The sequence below is a fragment of the Bos indicus x Bos taurus genome, chromosome 26 (genome assembly GCF_003369695.1).
Source record: "Bos indicus x Bos taurus breed Angus x Brahman F1 hybrid chromosome 26, Bos_hybrid_MaternalHap_v2.0, whole genome shotgun sequence".
NCBI lineage: Eukaryota > Metazoa > Chordata > Mammalia > Artiodactyla > Bovidae > Bos > Bos indicus x Bos taurus.
Window position 1 is genome coordinate 36,314,275 of NC_040101.1, and position 17,826 is coordinate 36,332,100.

General features: G+C 37.4%; 1 protein-coding gene across 3 annotated transcripts in view; it reads left to right on the top strand.

Moving 5' to 3' along the window:
- LOC113884606 (protein FRA10AC1) overlaps positions 1–17,826 on the top strand; it is an 80,090-nt gene that overhangs the window by 57,211 nt on the left and 5,053 nt on the right. For all 3 annotated transcript variants that reach the window (XM_027529275.1, XM_027529274.1, XM_027529276.1), the window contains 3 exons: positions 88–130; positions 2,328–2,446; positions 7,569–7,607. In XM_027529275.1, the coding sequence (XP_027385076.1) occupies positions 88–130; positions 2,328–2,446; positions 7,569–7,607 (201 nt within the window). The remainder of the gene's footprint in view (positions 1–87; positions 131–2,327; positions 2,447–7,568; positions 7,608–17,826) is intronic.

The window sequence follows — 17,826 nt, forward strand, 5'->3', positions numbered from 1 at the left end:
CAGTTTATGATATTAAAAGTAAAGTAGCAGTGCAGTGATAAAAAATTTAGCTGTTCAGTGGTGTTACTTTTTTTTCCTTTTTTTTAGGATTATGCCAAGAATGTTCCTTTAAATTAAATTTTCATCACAGGTAATATGATCTTTTTAAAATGTGGTTGTTGATTTTAGTAGTCTTGGATGTCGTCATTACCTGCACTAGCTGTCTAAAGTAAACTTGAGTGGTTGATGGTTTCATTAGTGGAGCGTATGCACAATCCAGCATCGCCATATGACCACATAAACCAGGGAACTGAATGTTCATCTTGCCTAGCTCTAGCCAAGCAGTGTTAAATGTGAAGGCCTATGCAGAGTAGCAGGCAGATGCTAGACCTTTTGTTTTGAAATCAGTGTTCACATACTGAAATATTCTTAGAAACTATATTGTAAATCAGGTCTTCATAATGTGATTCCTACTTCTCATTTGAACAGAGTTTATCATTCTTACAAAGGATTATACCTCGATATTCATTTCAGTGTTTAAAGTCAGGCTCCTACTGAAGGATCTAGACTGTCTGCCATATTGAGTAGGGGAGGAGCGTATGTAGACCATGGGCTTTGAAATCAGACCCCTGTATATTCCTCTCAGCTGCTCCACTCACTAGTCATATCCTTGGGAAAACTGCTTAACTTTATAAGACTCAATTTTATTATCTCTAAAAAGAGGATACTAAGCTTATTGTGGGAATTAAATGAAAATGCGTATAAAATGCTTGACACGGTGTCTGGCATATGGTAAACAGAGCCTAATGAAATCCCAGGCATTGAAGATGCTCAAGCAAAATCTGTATGACCTGGCATGATTGTGGCGGTTGGGTTTCATGTTCTGAATAATGCTTGAAAGTCTTAACATAAGATTCTGCAACTTTATAAAATGTATATATATTTATAATCAGCTGTGTTGTGAATGACCCTTATCTAGTATTTAGCTATTAAAAATAAGTAAAATTTTTTTAATTCTTAAAATTAGCAATGTTTTTCAGATTACATGATTTCTCTTCTCCATCAATGATTCTGAAAGATACCAAAGATGTTCTTTTGACCTTGAGTTTCAAACTTCATTTCAAAATTGAATTATTCGTAGACAAAAAGTTATTACTGTCTTAAACAGTATTGTAGTATTTGGTATAAGTATCTTAATTTGAAAGTTTTAATAAACAAGTTTCTTGAAAGTAATCCTCTCTGTTGTCTCTTCATCCTCTTTCCCAGTCTGTTTCAGCATTATCACCTTTTCCTATTTCATGTTTCTTTTCTTTGTCGTTCAGTCGCTCAGTCATGTCTGATTCTTTGTGACCCCGTGGACTGCAGCACACCAGGCTTCCCTGTCATTCACCATCTCCCAGTGTTTGCTCAGACTCACATCCATTGAGTCGGTGATGCCATCCAACTGCCTTATCCTCTGCAATTAACATCAATCACTTGCCAGCTATGGTACTGACAGCCTTATAAACCTGGCCTAAAATAAGGGGTTTCCAAGGTGGTTCAGTGGTAAAGAACCCACCTGCCAGTGCAGGAGACACGGGGTTGATCCCTGGGTCTGGAAGATCCTCTGGAGAGGGAAGTGGCAACCCACTCCAGTATTCTTGCCTGGGAAATCTCATGGACCAAGGAGCCTGGCAGGCTACAGCCCATGGAGTCACAAAAGAGTGGGACACGACTTAGTGAACAACAAAAAAGGTAAAGCCATAGCAGTGAAAAGATAAGTGGTCTAAAGTAGACGTGTGAGTTAACAATAAGCCCTTCATTCTCATTCCATTATACCTCTATTTTATTCTCCTTTATTATTAAGAGAATAATTTTCTATTTACTGGTTTAGAACTGTACAGTGGCTTCTTTTGTTCTATGTGTTTTTTCAAAGTGTAGATAGATAATGAATTATGTGGAGGGAAATGAGATTTGTTTTTGTAATTTTTTAGAATGGCTAAATGATAGGGTCACAGAGTCAGACACGACTGGGTGACTGAACAACAACAAAATGATAGAATCTAAAAAGGAAATGAGTAAAACTATGATTACATTCACTAAGGTTTTATATAGAACTTAGGAAAAATAATTTTGTCTCCGAGTGCTCATTACCTTACTTTTGTCTCGGACTTTGTAATCTTATAGAAGTGGCTAAAGTAATATACTAACCTACAATATTTACAGACTCATTTAAGCATTCCTTATTATGAAAATTACATTTTAAATGAATACTTCAACTAATTTAACTTTTTTTGCCCGTTGATTTTTATTTTTTGTAAAGCTTAGTTGAAAAAGTTGTTTTTAATTTTATATTGTTCAACATAAAGGAGAAAAGAAATCAAGTCAAAAAAAAGAAAAGATAAAGCCGAAAAAGATTCTGAAGAGTCAACACATAAAAAATCCAGATTATCTTCTGTAGAAGAGACCTCTAAGACAAAGGATAAAGGTAAATGGGAATTAAAATATAATATTTACTCATATTTCTGAACATAAAGGATAATCTGCCATATGTCTCAGATTAAGAATTTAATTCGTGAATGCATTTACAATTCTGTTTTATGGTATTTGAAAGGAAACTGGTTGGAGAATTTAGAGACAAATTTATAGTAACTTATAGAAGTTTCAAGAACAAGGTCAGTTTTGATTCATTTTTGCAAATGGTATAATATTGTAACAGCACTCTGATTTCTGGATTTGTTAGTTATAGACATGTTACATTAAGCAAGTTACTGAATTTCTTGAGTTTTACTTTCCCCATATACCTACATAGTGATGATGTGACTACCTGGTTTCTGTACTGCTGGTGCTTATGGTGAAGAATCAAATAAACGTGAAAGGCATTTTGAACACTGTAAATCAGTACATAATCTATAAGTCAGTATTAAATTTTAGCATTGTGATTTCTTATCATGGTCTGTTTGATTTTTCTCCCTAGCTAATGGGCTTCTTGAAATGATAGAGATTGATATGTATGTGTCCTCAGCCTAACATGGTATTGTGTACATACAGTTAGTAAGTAATTGTTAAATTCAAATCCAGGTCAACTGCTTACTTGTTCCTCAGCAGTCCTTACTGTGCCTTAGTTTAGACAGTGGTCGTGATAATTGTACCTTAGCTCAGATAATGTATGTAAGCCGTTTGCATAGTACTTGGTCCATAGTTATTATGAAGGTTGCTGTGGGTTGTTTTTTCAGTCCGTAATAGAGTCAAATTAACTGTAACTTAGAGTGAATTGGGTTAAATTAGGTAGGTAATGGTAGATTGAATTAGATTCTAGCCAGTGTTAACATAATACTTGAACAGGAGAGGGCTCCCTTGCTCCAGCTATGAAGATCATTAGACATGCTATAATCTTATGTACATCTTTTCCTTCCAACATGTCATGATACATTCAAACATACAGTATTGCCAAGTTTTAGACTTGGTAAAATTGATAGATGATGAGAAGAAAAATACTGGTATTCTACTGTTTATTGAGAAATGGTATTGAAACAGAATGTCTTTTATGTCTATAAATCATGTTCTAAACTTCAAAATAAATTTTAATTAATAAGTGTGAAAATCTCATTTGAGATTTAAAAGTTTTTAATTTATCCTCATGTGCCAGTAAAATATTTAATGTATTCTATTTGAGGATTTTGTAACGTTGACTGTTATATAATATGTTTATGTCATAATAAGACATCATGTTAGTCACTGAATATTCCAAATTAAAGAATTAATCCCTACAATGTAAAGTTTATTCAGTACCTCCAAAACAGGTAATTACGTAGCTGGATGCTCGTGATTAAGGATGAGGTTGCATCCCTCAAGTTATATATTCATGTGACCTTCTTTAAAAGATGTTTTTCCTTTAGTGTCCTGTATTTCAGTAGCTGATATGTCTGTCAACCTAAAAGCTAATACCAGAAGTCTGAAAATTATCCTTGTGTGTGTCAGTTGCTCAGTTGTGTCCAACTGTTTGTGAGCCCATGGGCTCTAGCCTGCCAGACTCCTCTTTCCATGTTTATGTAAATCCCATCAGTTTTACCCCAGTTTATATATTTCTGAAGTTTTCTCTACTCTCGTTCAAACTAACCATGTTTTCTTATCTAGGCTACTACTATATTATCCTTACTGTTTCCATCACTGTCTTGTCATCCCACTTCCCTTTCCTTAATTCATTCTCTATCTAGCAGTGATTTCCTGTTGTTCTTAAGATATAACCAACGTCTGGACAAAGCCCAAAGGGTCTAAATGATCCAGCGTACAAGGCTTGTTTCTCACTACTCTTCATGTTACTTTCACACTCCACCCACATAGCCTTTCAATTTCTAGAAAATGCCGAACTTCTATACATTTAAGGACTGCATAGATGCTGCTTCCTCTCTCTGTAAAACCTCCAGGCCCATCCTAACTCATCCTTGAGTTCTAAGCTTAAATGTCACTTCTTCAGGGATCCTTCTCTAACCACGAATCTAAATTAGGACTCCCATTTATAATGCTGTCACAACCCTAGAACTTTTCCCTCATTACACATATGACAATTACATAAAAGCACAAGAGAACAGGAATTCTGTCTGCTGTGTTCATTGCTCTGTCCCCAGCACCCCACTAGCACATGTTAGGTATAAATAATAAAGAATAAGAAAACGAAACATTTTGAAGATTATTTCAGGGCAACTTCAGAGACAGAAAACCCAAGCAAAGTGGAATTGAGACATCTTTCTTATTTATTCTTTATTTGGAGCATCTTTGATAGAGAGTATAGGATATAGTTCTTTCTTTTTCAGCTTTGGTATAAAGCAGAAAATGACAGCATTTTATCAAACTTTAGGAGGACCATATAAACCTCTTTAATTTTTTGATATTTGTGATTGATCACCTGTAACTAGGTCTATTTGATGTGATACTTTCTTGCCAGGCCACCTTAATTTGTCCCAAACTTGAATAGTAATTAATAAATGCTTAATATCTCAGCTGCCTTTGGACTGCTAACATTCCTCGAAAGAATCTACTTTCTTGACTTTTCTTCCTGTCTTTTTGGTCTCTCCCCAGATGTTTTAGACTATAGTTTCTCCTCAGTCTTACCCTTAGGTGTTGGAATTATTCAGGGCTCTTACAGACCTTTTTTCTCTCTGTTCTCCCTGTGTGATCCCGTCAACTCCCATAACTCGGGTTACCATCATATAGAATGTTAAATAGGTAAATGGGTAGATAATGGGATGGCTTGATAGCTGAACCAACAGATAGAGAAAATGTAAGAAAGATCAATAACTGGACTTTGAGGACCAGTCTCCTTTGGCAGGTATGAACACAAAGGGATATTTAGGTAAACTGTCTTGGCAGAAAGTTCAAGATCTTATTCCTCCACCTCCACCATGCCCCAAAGATCAGTTCCTTGAGTAGGTCTTGTCTGATTCCTTTCACTCTACTTTTCCAGGCAAGGCTAGTTCCCTGTTAGCACATACTGATAGCACCCTGCATTCTCCTTTAGAAATACATACCACTCTTGGAATAATTTATTTTCTGTTAAGGAAAGGATTATGTGACTTATTTAATTCTTTATCCCCAGTTCCTAAGCACAGTGCTTGAGTGAGTCAGTGAAGTCAGCCAATTTCTGTGTTGCAGGGAACATCAGAAATCAACCCTGGAAATCATGATTGAAAAGATATTCTATGGTTTTGCCTTTCAAAATATGGTCCTCTGCATTGTCATCATTTGGGAGCTTGTTAGAAATGCATAACCTCAGCCCTTGCAGATCTCCTGAATTACAGTTGACTTCAAGTTTCCAGGATGACTCATATGCACAATAAAGTCTGAGATGCTCTGCTCTTTATCATGTACTTGTTCTGCTTTAGCTTCAACACCTCCAGGGAAAAAGAACCCATTATCCAAAATATTCCTGTACATTTCAGATAGTTGTAATTGTTAGCAGGTTTTCTTAACATTTAGTCCAAACCTACAACTTCTTCTAGTTCCAACTGTGTGCTTTTTTTAAGATAATAGACACTTATGTTCTATAAGCAAGTATCATGTTCCTTACATGACAGAGAAAATGACAGAGAAGAGGATGTTTCTTTTGCTACAGGAAGGCTAACCATGTTTTTATTTGTTTTCTGATGACTGGGAAATAAGTGGGAGTAAAGACACAATAACATAAAGCACTTGAGGCAGTCCAGGCCTTGACTTTCTTTGGAATCTTTATCCTGTGTCTCTCACACCCTCTTGTCTGGCCTTAAGGGATCATTCGTGTGACAACTTAGACTAATTATGAGATCTACCCAGAGAGGTGGGCTTCCCTGAAAGCTCAGTTGATAAAGAATCCACTTGCAATACAGGAGACCCCAGTTCAATTCCTCGGTCAGGAAGATCTGCTGGAGAAGGGATAGGCTACCCACTCCAGTATTCTTGGGCTTCCCTTGTGGCTCAGCTGATAAATAATCCACCCTCAATGCAGGAGACCTGGGTTCGATCCCTGGGATGGGAAGATCCCCTGGAGAAGGGAAAGACTACCCCCTCCAATATTCTGGCCTGTAGAATTCCATGGACTGTATAGGCCATGGGATTGCAAAGAATCAAACACAACTGAACAGCTTTGACTTTCATCCAGAGAGGTTGGAGGAATTGTTACTCTCCATCTGTTATGTTCTTTTTTGACTTAGCAGCCTTCAGAAATATTTCCCCTGAGGTCTTCCAGCAGGACACTGTATATATAATGATATTTTTTTTTTAAATTAATACATTTTCAGTACTTTTCTGTTTCTCTCACTGGTAACCATTGTGGAACTCAAATGTTGTTTTATGACATAGTTTTTTGTGTGATTTTCAATTACTGTGAATTCTTACCTGCATATGATCTTCAAAAAAGTATTAAGAAAAACTCTTTATTTGTAAACTGCTCTTGGATGTTGAAAATCTGTAGATGAAATATTGGTTATATTGTAGGTAATCTATGAGCTTGCCCCCCCAGCAATATGAGACATTTTTTATAGGTGTTTATTATTTTTTTAAGTTTTATGCTAGGTATTCCAGCCTGTACAAGAGCTTAAAATACCCCTGCCTAAAAGGACCTAGGAGAAGGCGATGGCACCCCACTCCAGTACTGTTGCCCAGAAAATCCCATGGATGGAGGAGCCTCGTAGGCTGCAGTCCATGGGGTCACTAAGAGTCAGACACGACTGAGCGACTTCACTTTCACTTTCCACTTTCATGCATTAGAGAAGGAAATGGCAACCCACTCCAGTGTTCTTGCCTGGAGAATCCCATGGACGGAGAAGCCTGGTAGGCTGCAGTCCATGGGGTCGCACAGAGTCGAACACGACTGAAGCGACGCAGCAGCAAAAAAGGACCTAACATTTTAATTAGGGAGATAAGTCAGAGGAACAGGGAAGATTAAAAGACAGTGAAGTGCTTTCCTGCACGACTATAAAGTAAGGTTTACTAGACTATAAAGTTGACTAGAAAGTACACGACTACTCGGAAGAATTCTGGTTATAGCTATGGCTGTTACACCACTGCAAAGTGATTCTTGACCAAACAGTGCTGGTTTTTTTGTTTTAATCACATTCATTTTTTGTTTTTCCCAGCGCATTCATCCTCAGTGAAATCAGAAAATTCTGTCAACAGTAAGTATCAAGTTTTTATTTAATAAAAATATATAGATTCAAGTTATTTGCAATTTGTGTTTCCCACAAACTGTGACTTTTCCTGTAATTTTTTTTCTACTATGTGAGAAAAGTCATAGGAAAAAAACCAAAAGTGTATTTCTTCCCCAGATTAAATCATTTAAAAGTTTCTGATTTCAAGTATAGAAGAGCACAATTTTTTTTTCAGTAAGTAGAGTGGATACACATTTTGATTTCACATTATTGAGTGTGAAGGAAGAGAACCAAAGGGATACGATTGGGACAGAAAAAGAATTTGGGGAGATGGATTCACATTTAAGAAATGTTGCTTATATTGCACAAGAATGAGTGATCTGTCATTTGGTGATTTTGATTAATCAAATTAAATATCTCTGTTTTATGCATAGAAAGCAGAATGTTAGCAACTGGTTGTTACTGGTCAATTTTTTAAATAAATCCTACAGTTTTCACCAGATTGGATTTCATTGAATATTTACTACAAATCTTATTATTGTTTTTTTCCCTGCAGCATTCCAAAAAGTATTCACAGTGGTTTACAATAAAATAAGATTTTTTTTAAAGGTGAAGTCAAAATAATGGAAAAATAAGGTAGCGTAGGAAAGTAAAGCTAGAGGTAAATTTAATACAGAGAAATGTTTACCAAAAAGTCTTGCATAATTGCAAAGGTAGATCACAAATTTGTCACTGTTCTTCCTAAGAACCAAACCAAAGAAGGGATAGTAGAATGATTAATTGTACCCATACAATATTAAAGAGAACTCACAGGGCGTTCAGCTTTTTCCAGGCAGTTTTGAGAGCAGAATCTCCTGTGGGTTCATAAAAGGGGGCATCCATTTGTATATAACGAACAATAATCTTGCATCTCAACAGTAATACAATCTCGAATTTTTCTTTAAGACCTTACAGTAAATAGGCTTAGGGTCTAAAAGTAAAATGTACTTCAATAGAATATCTAATTTATTTGATAGTGTCTCGATGTATAGAGACGGGGGAGCCTGGTGGGCTGCCATCTACGGGGTCACACAGAGTAACTTAGTAGCAGCAGCAGACGTATAGAAATTCTCGGCTTGTAAAGTTTTAAACTTAAATTTTTTTTCCTGATTTTCAAGGAATACGTCTATGTGGCAAACTCAGGAAGTAACTACTGTAAATCCCACCTTTCAAATTAAGTATTAGCATTTTAGTATATAATTCTTAAGAGGAATTTTTAAGTGTTCAGTAATCAGAAATTGTTTTAAAATAAAATTTTTAAGATATTCATTGTTTAAAAGCTTACTGAAGAGGGAGATATCAGTGGAGGCATTGCTCTAGTTTAGGAATATAACATATTCTTTATAAATTACTTTACTCACACCATTTTGTTTTCAACATTTTTGAAGTGTCATAAAGCAATGATACTTCCTTTCTTCTCATGTCAATCCTAATCTATCCGCAGCTTCTTCTTCAAAATTAGGTTAAGTTTCCTGACAGTGTATAGAACATAGCCAGGCATGTTAAGCTATCTGAGGATGGGGTAGTAAGTATATATATTTTTAGAAAGCATAACAAGTTAAAATGGGAAAATTTATAGTTTTTGACTATTTCCAACTATACATTGCAGTTAGAGGTGTGAAGTCCAATTTAATGTAGAAAAAAAGATTGTCCTTTTCCAATTCCAGTTTTTCATTAAAGTAATCTTTGGGGGAAGGGTCTTTACTTGCCATTTATATTCATTCTTTCATTTTGTCTTCATTCCTTCTCCCTCCCACTGTCCTCCCCCTACCTCCCCCAGCTCTCTGAATCCTCCCTCGTTTCCCAGAGAGAGCCTTAAGTCTGTCAACTCTCCTCAGCTAGGTCAGACTTCTAGTGGTAGGGAGGGGAGAATACTGTAGTCAGTCTGAACAACACCTGCCTTATCTTGGTTCTTGAAGTAGTACCATTTCAAGTAGGAGACAGGTACCTTGTTAGGGTTTGTCACACCCAGATATCTTCTCAGGTCATCAGTGACCTGTCTTAGGCGGTCTCGGCAATTTTAGAACTCAGATTTTGCTGTTTCTATATTTCATTTCCATTTGGGTGATATTCAGTTACCCTTTACCCCCACGTAACATATTGATTGTTAAAACCAAGTCTAAAAAGAAAAGCCTAGTTTCTATGGGGAAAAAGAATTTTAACTTGCTTTTGTTAATTGTCTTAATCGCAAGTGGTTTAGTTGTGTACCAATTTAATTTTAGTAATGGACACATAATATCCCATTTTGTAGATAAAAGCAAGACCCAGAGAATTTACTTAAATTGCCTAAAGTCAGATAGCTGGTTAATGGCAGAGCTATGATTAAACAAAGGTTTATAAGAGTGTATGTCCTTTTACCTATATCATCAGTAACTTTCATCAATGAAGTATGCCCACTCTTTATACCCCAGTTTTGACACGTATATTATACAAATTCACATCAAATGATCTGATATGTGTCTCAGTTCTATCTGTAAAATGGGTGTAAAGAGGTTTGATGTCACTGGATTATTATCAGAGTCAAGTTAAATAATAGACATGTAAAGCATGTTCTATTATAAAGTAAGTCCTTGATAACTTGTAGCTATTATTGTTATATCAGATAAAAAGAAAATACTGGACATTAGATTTTGTGTTTGTTTTCTGCAGTAGGTCAGATCAAAAGTCTGTGAAAAGTCTGACCTGTCCGTTGTTTTCATAGTTAGAGACTTGCCACTTCTTCAGTAAGCTGAGTTATTTAGGTATATAATATCCAGAAAAACCAAGATGTTAGACCTGCTTTTATTATTCAGAGCATGTAGGGAAAATTATATGCAGTTTGCATTACATTCTAAAAGGAACATTGAAAACTTAAAGCAGGTCAAGAATAGAACAACCAGCATTGCCAGAACTTGAGATGTTTTCATAGGAAGAAGGCTGAAGGAGCCTTAGATGTTTAGCTTAGAACAAAGTGAAGAGGAAGGGGTAAGGAGGTAGACATAGAAACTGTAGATATTTGCAGGACTGCTACTATGTAGGAGACTTATTTTTGGTGGCTGCTTGGCAGAACTAGAGTCTGTGGATAAAAATAGCCCATGGACAGATTTTTGCCTTAATTTAAGGCAAAACTTGTCAATTAGAACTATCTGAAGAATGGAATGGAGGAATGGGCTGCTTCAGGAAGCAGTGAGGTGTTTAAGTGTAGATTAAACAGCCACTTGTTACTGGAGTTATTACACTAAGATGTTCATTCATTGGTTAAGAGGTGGACCTCCAAGCTCCCCTTCCAACACAGAATCAGTGACTTAAATTGTGATCGCCACTTGCCAATAATTACTGCGGAGATTTGATGCTGACGCAAATGCAAGCATCTATTTTATGTTGCCCAGTCTTCTAATTGTTATTTCCTTGTCAACACCATTCCCACCTCTGGCAGGTTGTAGCAGTTATCAAAGAAGTGATTTGTAGTTTCTGTCACCCTCAGGGAACTAGGTATTTTAGATTCGTGTGTGTATATGTGTGTGTACATGCACATGTGCTCAATCCTGTCCAACTCTTTGCAACCCCATGGGCTGTAGCCCTCAAGGTTCCTCTGTCCATGGAATTGTCCAGGCAGAAACACTGGAGTGGGTTGCCATTTCCTACTCCAGGGTATCTTCCTGACCCAGGGATCAAACCCGAGTCTCTTGCTTCTCCTGCATTGGCAGGCAGTTTCTTTACCATTAGCACCACCTGGGCAGCCCTCATAGGGTTAAAAGGGACCTTCAGTCTTGTAGAATTTTATTCTATAAGGATATTTGGTCACTTTTCAGCATGTCCTCTATCAAAGAGAGTTATTTTATAATGTTATTCTAAACCAATTGTATTTTTTTTAGTAAAACTGGATTGTCTGATAGCAGAAAGCTGGTGTAGGAAAGCTTGAATATGATAAGTACTCTTGAGCGGGAACAAGAGAACAGCTGGTGGTAAGGCCTTTTGAAATTAGCTGTCCACTTTCAAAAGCCTGGTAGGTTTGTTCTCTGACATCATTAACAGGATAACACCATGATGATAACTTTATTAGGCCTAATTAGTTTTTCTGTGCTTTTGTTAGCTCAGTTTCAGTTCACTCGCTCAGTCGTGTCCAACTGCCCCATGAACCGCAGCAAGCCAGGCCTCACCATCCATCACCAACTCCTGGAGTCCACCCAAACCCATGTCCATTGAGTCAGTGATGCCATCCAACCATCTCATCCTCTTGTCATCCCCTTCTCCTCCTGCCCTCAATCTTTCCTAGCATGAGGGTCTTTTCAAATGAGTCAGCTCTTCACATCAGGTGGCCAAAGTATTGGAGTTTCAGCTTCAGCATCAGGCCTTCCATTGAACACCCAGGACTGATCTCCTTTAGGATGGACTGGTTGCATCTCCTTGCAGTCCAAGAGTCTTCTCCAATACCACAGTTCAAAAGCATCAATTCTTTGGCGCTCAGCTTTCTTTATAGTCCAACTCTCACATCCATACATGACCACTAGAAAAACCATAGCCTTGACTAGAGAGACCTTTGTTGGCAAAGTAATGTCTCTGCTTTTTAATATGCTGTCTAGGCTGGTCATAACTTTCCTTCCAAGGAGTAAGTGTCTTTTATTTTCATGGCTGCAATCACCATCTGCAGTGATTTTAGAGCCCAGAAAAATAAAGTTAGTCATTGTTTCCACTGTTTCCCCATCTATTTGCCATGAAGTGATGGGACCAGATGCCATGATCTTAGTTTTCTGAATGTTGAGCTTTAAGCCCACTTTTTCACTGTCCTCTTTCACTTTCATCAAGAGGCTCTTTAGTTCTTCTTCACTTTTTGCCATAAGAGTGGTGTCACCTGCATATCTGAGGTTATTGATATTTCTCCCAGCAATCTTGATTCCAGCTTGTGCTTCTTCCAGCCCAGCGTTTCTCATGATGTACTCTGCATAGAAGTTAAATAACCAGGGTGACAGTATACAGCTTTGACGTACTCCTTTTCCTATTTGGAACCAGTCTGTTGTTCCATGTCCAGTTCTAACTGTTGCTTCCTGACCTGCATACAGGTTTCTCAAGAGGCAGGTCAGGTGGTCTGGTATTCCCATCTCTTTCAGAATTTTCCACAGTTTCTTGTGATCCACACAGTCAAAGGCTTTGGCATAGTCAGTAAAGCAGAAATAGATGTTTTTCTGGAATGCTCTTGCTTTTTCCATGATCCAGCGAATGTTGGCAATTTGATCTCTGGTTCCTCTGCCTTTTCTAAAACCAGCTTGAACATCTGAAAGTTCACAGTTCATGTATTGCTGAAGCCTGGCTTGGAGAATTTTGAACATTACTTTACTAGCGTGTGAGATGAGTGCAGTTGTGCGATAGTTTGAGCATTCTTTGGCATTGCCTTTCTTTGGGATTGGAATGAAAACTGACCTTTTCCAGTCCTGTGGCCACTGCTGAGTTTTCCAAATTTGCTGGCATATTGAGTTCAGCACTTTCACAGCATCATCTTTCAGGATTTGAAATAGCTCAACTGGAATTCCATCACCTCCACTAGCTTTGTTCATAGTGATGCTTTCTAAGGCCCACTTGACTTCACATTCCAGGATGTCTGGCTCTAGGTGAGTGATCACACCATCGTGATTATCTGGGTTGTGAAGATCTTTTTTGTTAGTTCAGTTAGTGAATTTTCATAAAAATAAAGAGCAGGAGACTTTTGTCTTTTTTGAATATTGTTTTGGGACATTGGCAGTTCCAGTGCTGGCTGTCATTGAGTTGGTGGTGCTAGTGTTAAAGAACCTGTCTATTAATGCAGGAGACATACGAATCGATAATATCTGATTACTAGATTGCACTGCTGCTAAGTCGCTTCAGTTGTGTCCGACTCTGTGTGACCCCATAAACTGCAGCCCACCGGGCTCCCCCGTCCCTGGGATTCTCCAGGCAACAATACTGGAGTGGGTTGCCATTTCCTTCTCCAATGCATGAAAGTGAAAAGTGAAAGTGAAGTCGCTCAGTCATGTCCGACTCTAGCGACCCCATGGACTGCAGCCCACCAGGCTCCTCCATCCATGGGATTTTCCAGGCAAGAGTACTGGAGTAGGGTGCCATTGCCTTCTCCGATTGCACTAGTGGTAAAGAATCCTCCTGCCAGTGCAGGAGAAGCAAGAGACTAGGGTTCAGTCCCTGGGTTGGGGAGATCCCCTGGAGTAGGAAATGACAAAGCTTACTCCCAAAGCTTTATAATTTTATCATCTTTGTGTGTAGATCATTAGAAGTACAACCCCTCCCCCTACCTTTTTTTTTTTTCTGTTTTTGTTAGAATTTATGCTAGAATCAGTTAGGACCAAAGTTCGGATACACATGTTGATTCAAGGATCAAAGTCCAACAGATAAAAGGCTAGAATCGCCATGGCAAATCAATGCTGCTTTATTTTTGTGTTGAGTTTAACTAAGGGACGTTCTATATCAACAAGACAAATTGGTGTCAGTTCTTTTCCAGACTAATGGTCATTATTGGAGAGGAATTATTTACTAGCATAATTATTTTGTGGCATATAATTTTATTGTCTTATGATATGTGTTGCAGTATTTGATAATTTTTAGTTGATTAATATAGGGTGATTCATTCGAAACATCTGTTTTGTTGTATTTATTTTTTTTATATGCATAATTTATTATTGAAATGACCAGATAGGTGTTGTTATATTACAATAAGTTGTAATTACTATATAATAATATATTCAATGTCAACATAATTTTTAACCTAAAAGTTCTTTTTTTTTTTTTTAATTTTATTTTTAAACTTTACATAATTGTATTAGTTTTGCCAAATATCAAAATGAATCCACCACAGGTATACATGTGTTCCCCATCCTGAACCCTCCTCCCTCCTCCCTCCCCATACCCTCCCTCTGGGTCATCCCAGTGCACTAGCCCCAAGCATCCAGTATTGTGCATCGAACCTGGACTGGCAACTCGTTTCTTACATGATATTTTACATGTTTCAATGCCATTTTCCCAAATCTTCCCACCCTCTCCCTCTCCCACCGAGTCCATAAGACTGTTCTATACATCAGTGTCTCTTTTGCTGTCTCATACACCGGGTTATTGTTACCATCTTTCTAAATTCCATATATATGCATTAGTATACTGTATTGGTGTTTTTCCTTCTGGCTTACTTCACTCTGTATAATAGGCTCCAGTTTCATCCACCTCATTAGAACTGATTCAAATGTATTCTTTTTAATGGCTGAGTAATACTCCATTGTGTATATGTACCATAGCTTTCTTATCCATTCATCTGCTGATGGACATCTAGGTTGCTTCCACGTCCTGGCTATTATAAACAGTGCTGCGATGAACATTGGGGTACACGTGTCTCTTTCCCTTCTGGTTTCCTCAGTGTGTATGCCCAGCAGTGGGATTGCTGGATCCTAAGGCAGTTCTATTTCCAGTTTTTTAAGGAATCTCCACACTGTTCTCCATAGTGGCTGTACTAGTTTGCATTCCCACCAACAGTGTAAGAGGGTTCCCTTTTCTCCACACCCTCTCCAGCATTTATTATTTGTAGACTTTTGGATCACAGCCATTCTGACTGGTGTGAAATGGTACCTCATAGTGGTTTTGATTTGCATTTCTCTGATAATGAGTGATGTTGAACCTACCTGACTTCAGGCTTTACTACAAAGCCACAGTTATCAAGACAGTATGGTACTGGCACAAAGACAGAAATATAGATCAATGGAACAAAATAGAAAGCCCAGAGATAAATCCACGCACGTATGGACACCTTATCTTTGACAAAGGAGGCAAAAATATACAATGGATTAAAGACAATCTCTTTAACAAGTGGTGCTGGGAAATCTGGTCAACCACTTGTAAAAGAATGAAACTAGAACACTTTCTAACACCATACACAAAAATAAACTCAAAATGGATTAAAGATCTAAATGTAAGACCAGAAACTATAAAACTCCTAGAGGAGAACATAGGCAAAACACTCTCTGACATACATCACAGCAGGATCCTCTATGACCCACCTCCCAGAATATTGGAAATAAAAGCAAAAATAAACAAATGGGACCTAATTAACCTTAAAAGCTTCTGCACATCAAAGGAAACTATTAGCAAGGTGAAAAGACAGCCTTCAGAATGGGAGAAAATAATAGCAAATGAAGCAACTGACAAACAACTAATCTCAAAAATATACAAGCAACTCCTACAGCTCAACTCCAGAAAAATAAATGACCCAATCAAAAAATGGGCCAAAGAACTAAATAGACATTTCTCCAAAGAAGACATACAGATGGCTAACAAACACATGAAAAGATGTTTTGTTGTATTTAAAAAATACAAGTATCTTTATTGTTTTTACTGGTCTTTAAAGGTAATACATGATTATTGTTTAAAATAATAATAAAAAAATTTGGAAGTGCCTCTTGAGAAACCTATATGAAGGTCAGGAAGCAACAGTTAGAACTGGACATGGAACAACACACTGGTTCCAAATAGGAAAAGGAGTACGTCAAGGCTGTATATTGTCACCCTGCTTATTTAACTTCTATGCAGAGTACATCATGAGAAACGCTGGGCTGGAAGAAGCACAAGCTGGAATCAAGATTGCAGGGAGAAATATTAATAACCTCAGATATGCAGGTGACACCACCCTTATGGCAGAAAGTGAAGAGTAACTAAAGAGCCTCTTGATGAAAGAGGACAGTGAAAAAGTTGGCTTAAAGCTCAACATTCAGAAAATGAAGATCATGGCATCTGGTCCCATCACTTCATGGCAAATAGATGGGGAAACAGTGGAAACAATGACTAACTTTATTTTTCTGGGCTCTAAAATCACTGCAGATGGTGATTGCAGCCATGAAATTAAAAGATGCTTACTCCTTGGAAGGAAAGTTATGACCAACCTAGATAGTATATTGAAAAGCAGAGACATTACTTTGCCAACAAAGGTCTGTCTAGTCAAGGCTATGGTTTTTCCAGTGGTCATGTATGGATGTGAGAGTTGGACTGTGAAGAAAGCTAAGCGCCAAAGAATGGATGCTTTTGAACTGTGGTGTTGGAGAAGACTCTTAAGAGTCCCTTGGACTGCAAGGAGATCCAACCAGTCCATCCTGAAGGAGATCAGTCCTGGGTATTCATTGGAAGGATGCTGAAGCTGAAACTCCAAAACTTTGGCCACCTCATGTGAAGAGTTGATTCATTGGAAAAGACCCTGATGCTGGGAGGGATTGGGGGCAGGAGGAGAAGGGGATGACAGAGGATGAGATGGCTGAATGACATCACTGACTCAGTGGACATGAGTTTGAGTAAACTCTGGGAGTTGGTAATGGACAGGGAGGCCTGGCGTGCTGTGATTCATGGGGTGGCAAAGAGTCGGACATGACTGAGCGACTGAACTGAACTGAACTGAGAGAATAAAAATATCCCAGGCCTACATGTAATATAATGACTGTTAAGTTTGGTTATTCACAAACTTATCATTTATGTATATATAATATATATATGTATGTAGATATAATGTTTTAATACATGTTGTATAATACTATGCATGCTTTCTGTAACTTTTACAAATTTTGATATAGCATACATAGTGTTCTATTGCAGATATGCTAATGGTTTTGTTTTTTTTTAAGGGCTTTTTTTTTTTAAACAGCCATATAGTATTTATTTAACCAAATCCATAATCCCTAATTGGTGGGGATTTAAGTTGTTTTCTTTTGTTGTTGCTGTTATACAATGAACATCTTCATATATGTATATATTTGAGGAGCTTGTTTATTCTAATAAATTTCTTAAGGCATCATTGCCAGTCAAGGGTCTAAAGTGATCTTTATTTCCAGATTTTCCTCAAGGAAAGGGTATTTACTCCTAACAGTGTATGAGAACTGTTTCTTCATTGAATTGGACTTCTAGTTAATGTAATCAGCATTAATTTTTTAAAAATCTGACATTTTTCCATAATTTTACTAGCTAGTCCTGTATACTAGTTCAGTTCTTGAGGTCTTGATCCTAATATAAATATAGTCTCTACAAAAATCTTAACCTGCTTGTCTTTTGTATGATCAATAAAAAGAAGAAACTAAGTTAAAGATAACTATATTCCAAGAGGTAGTATAACTCTATTTCCCTTTATAATATAGAGTTAATATTGGAATTGTTACTTTAACTCACTATAACTTAGGGAAGTTTCCTATGAGACTTTAAATCCTTGGTCTATTTGCTGAGG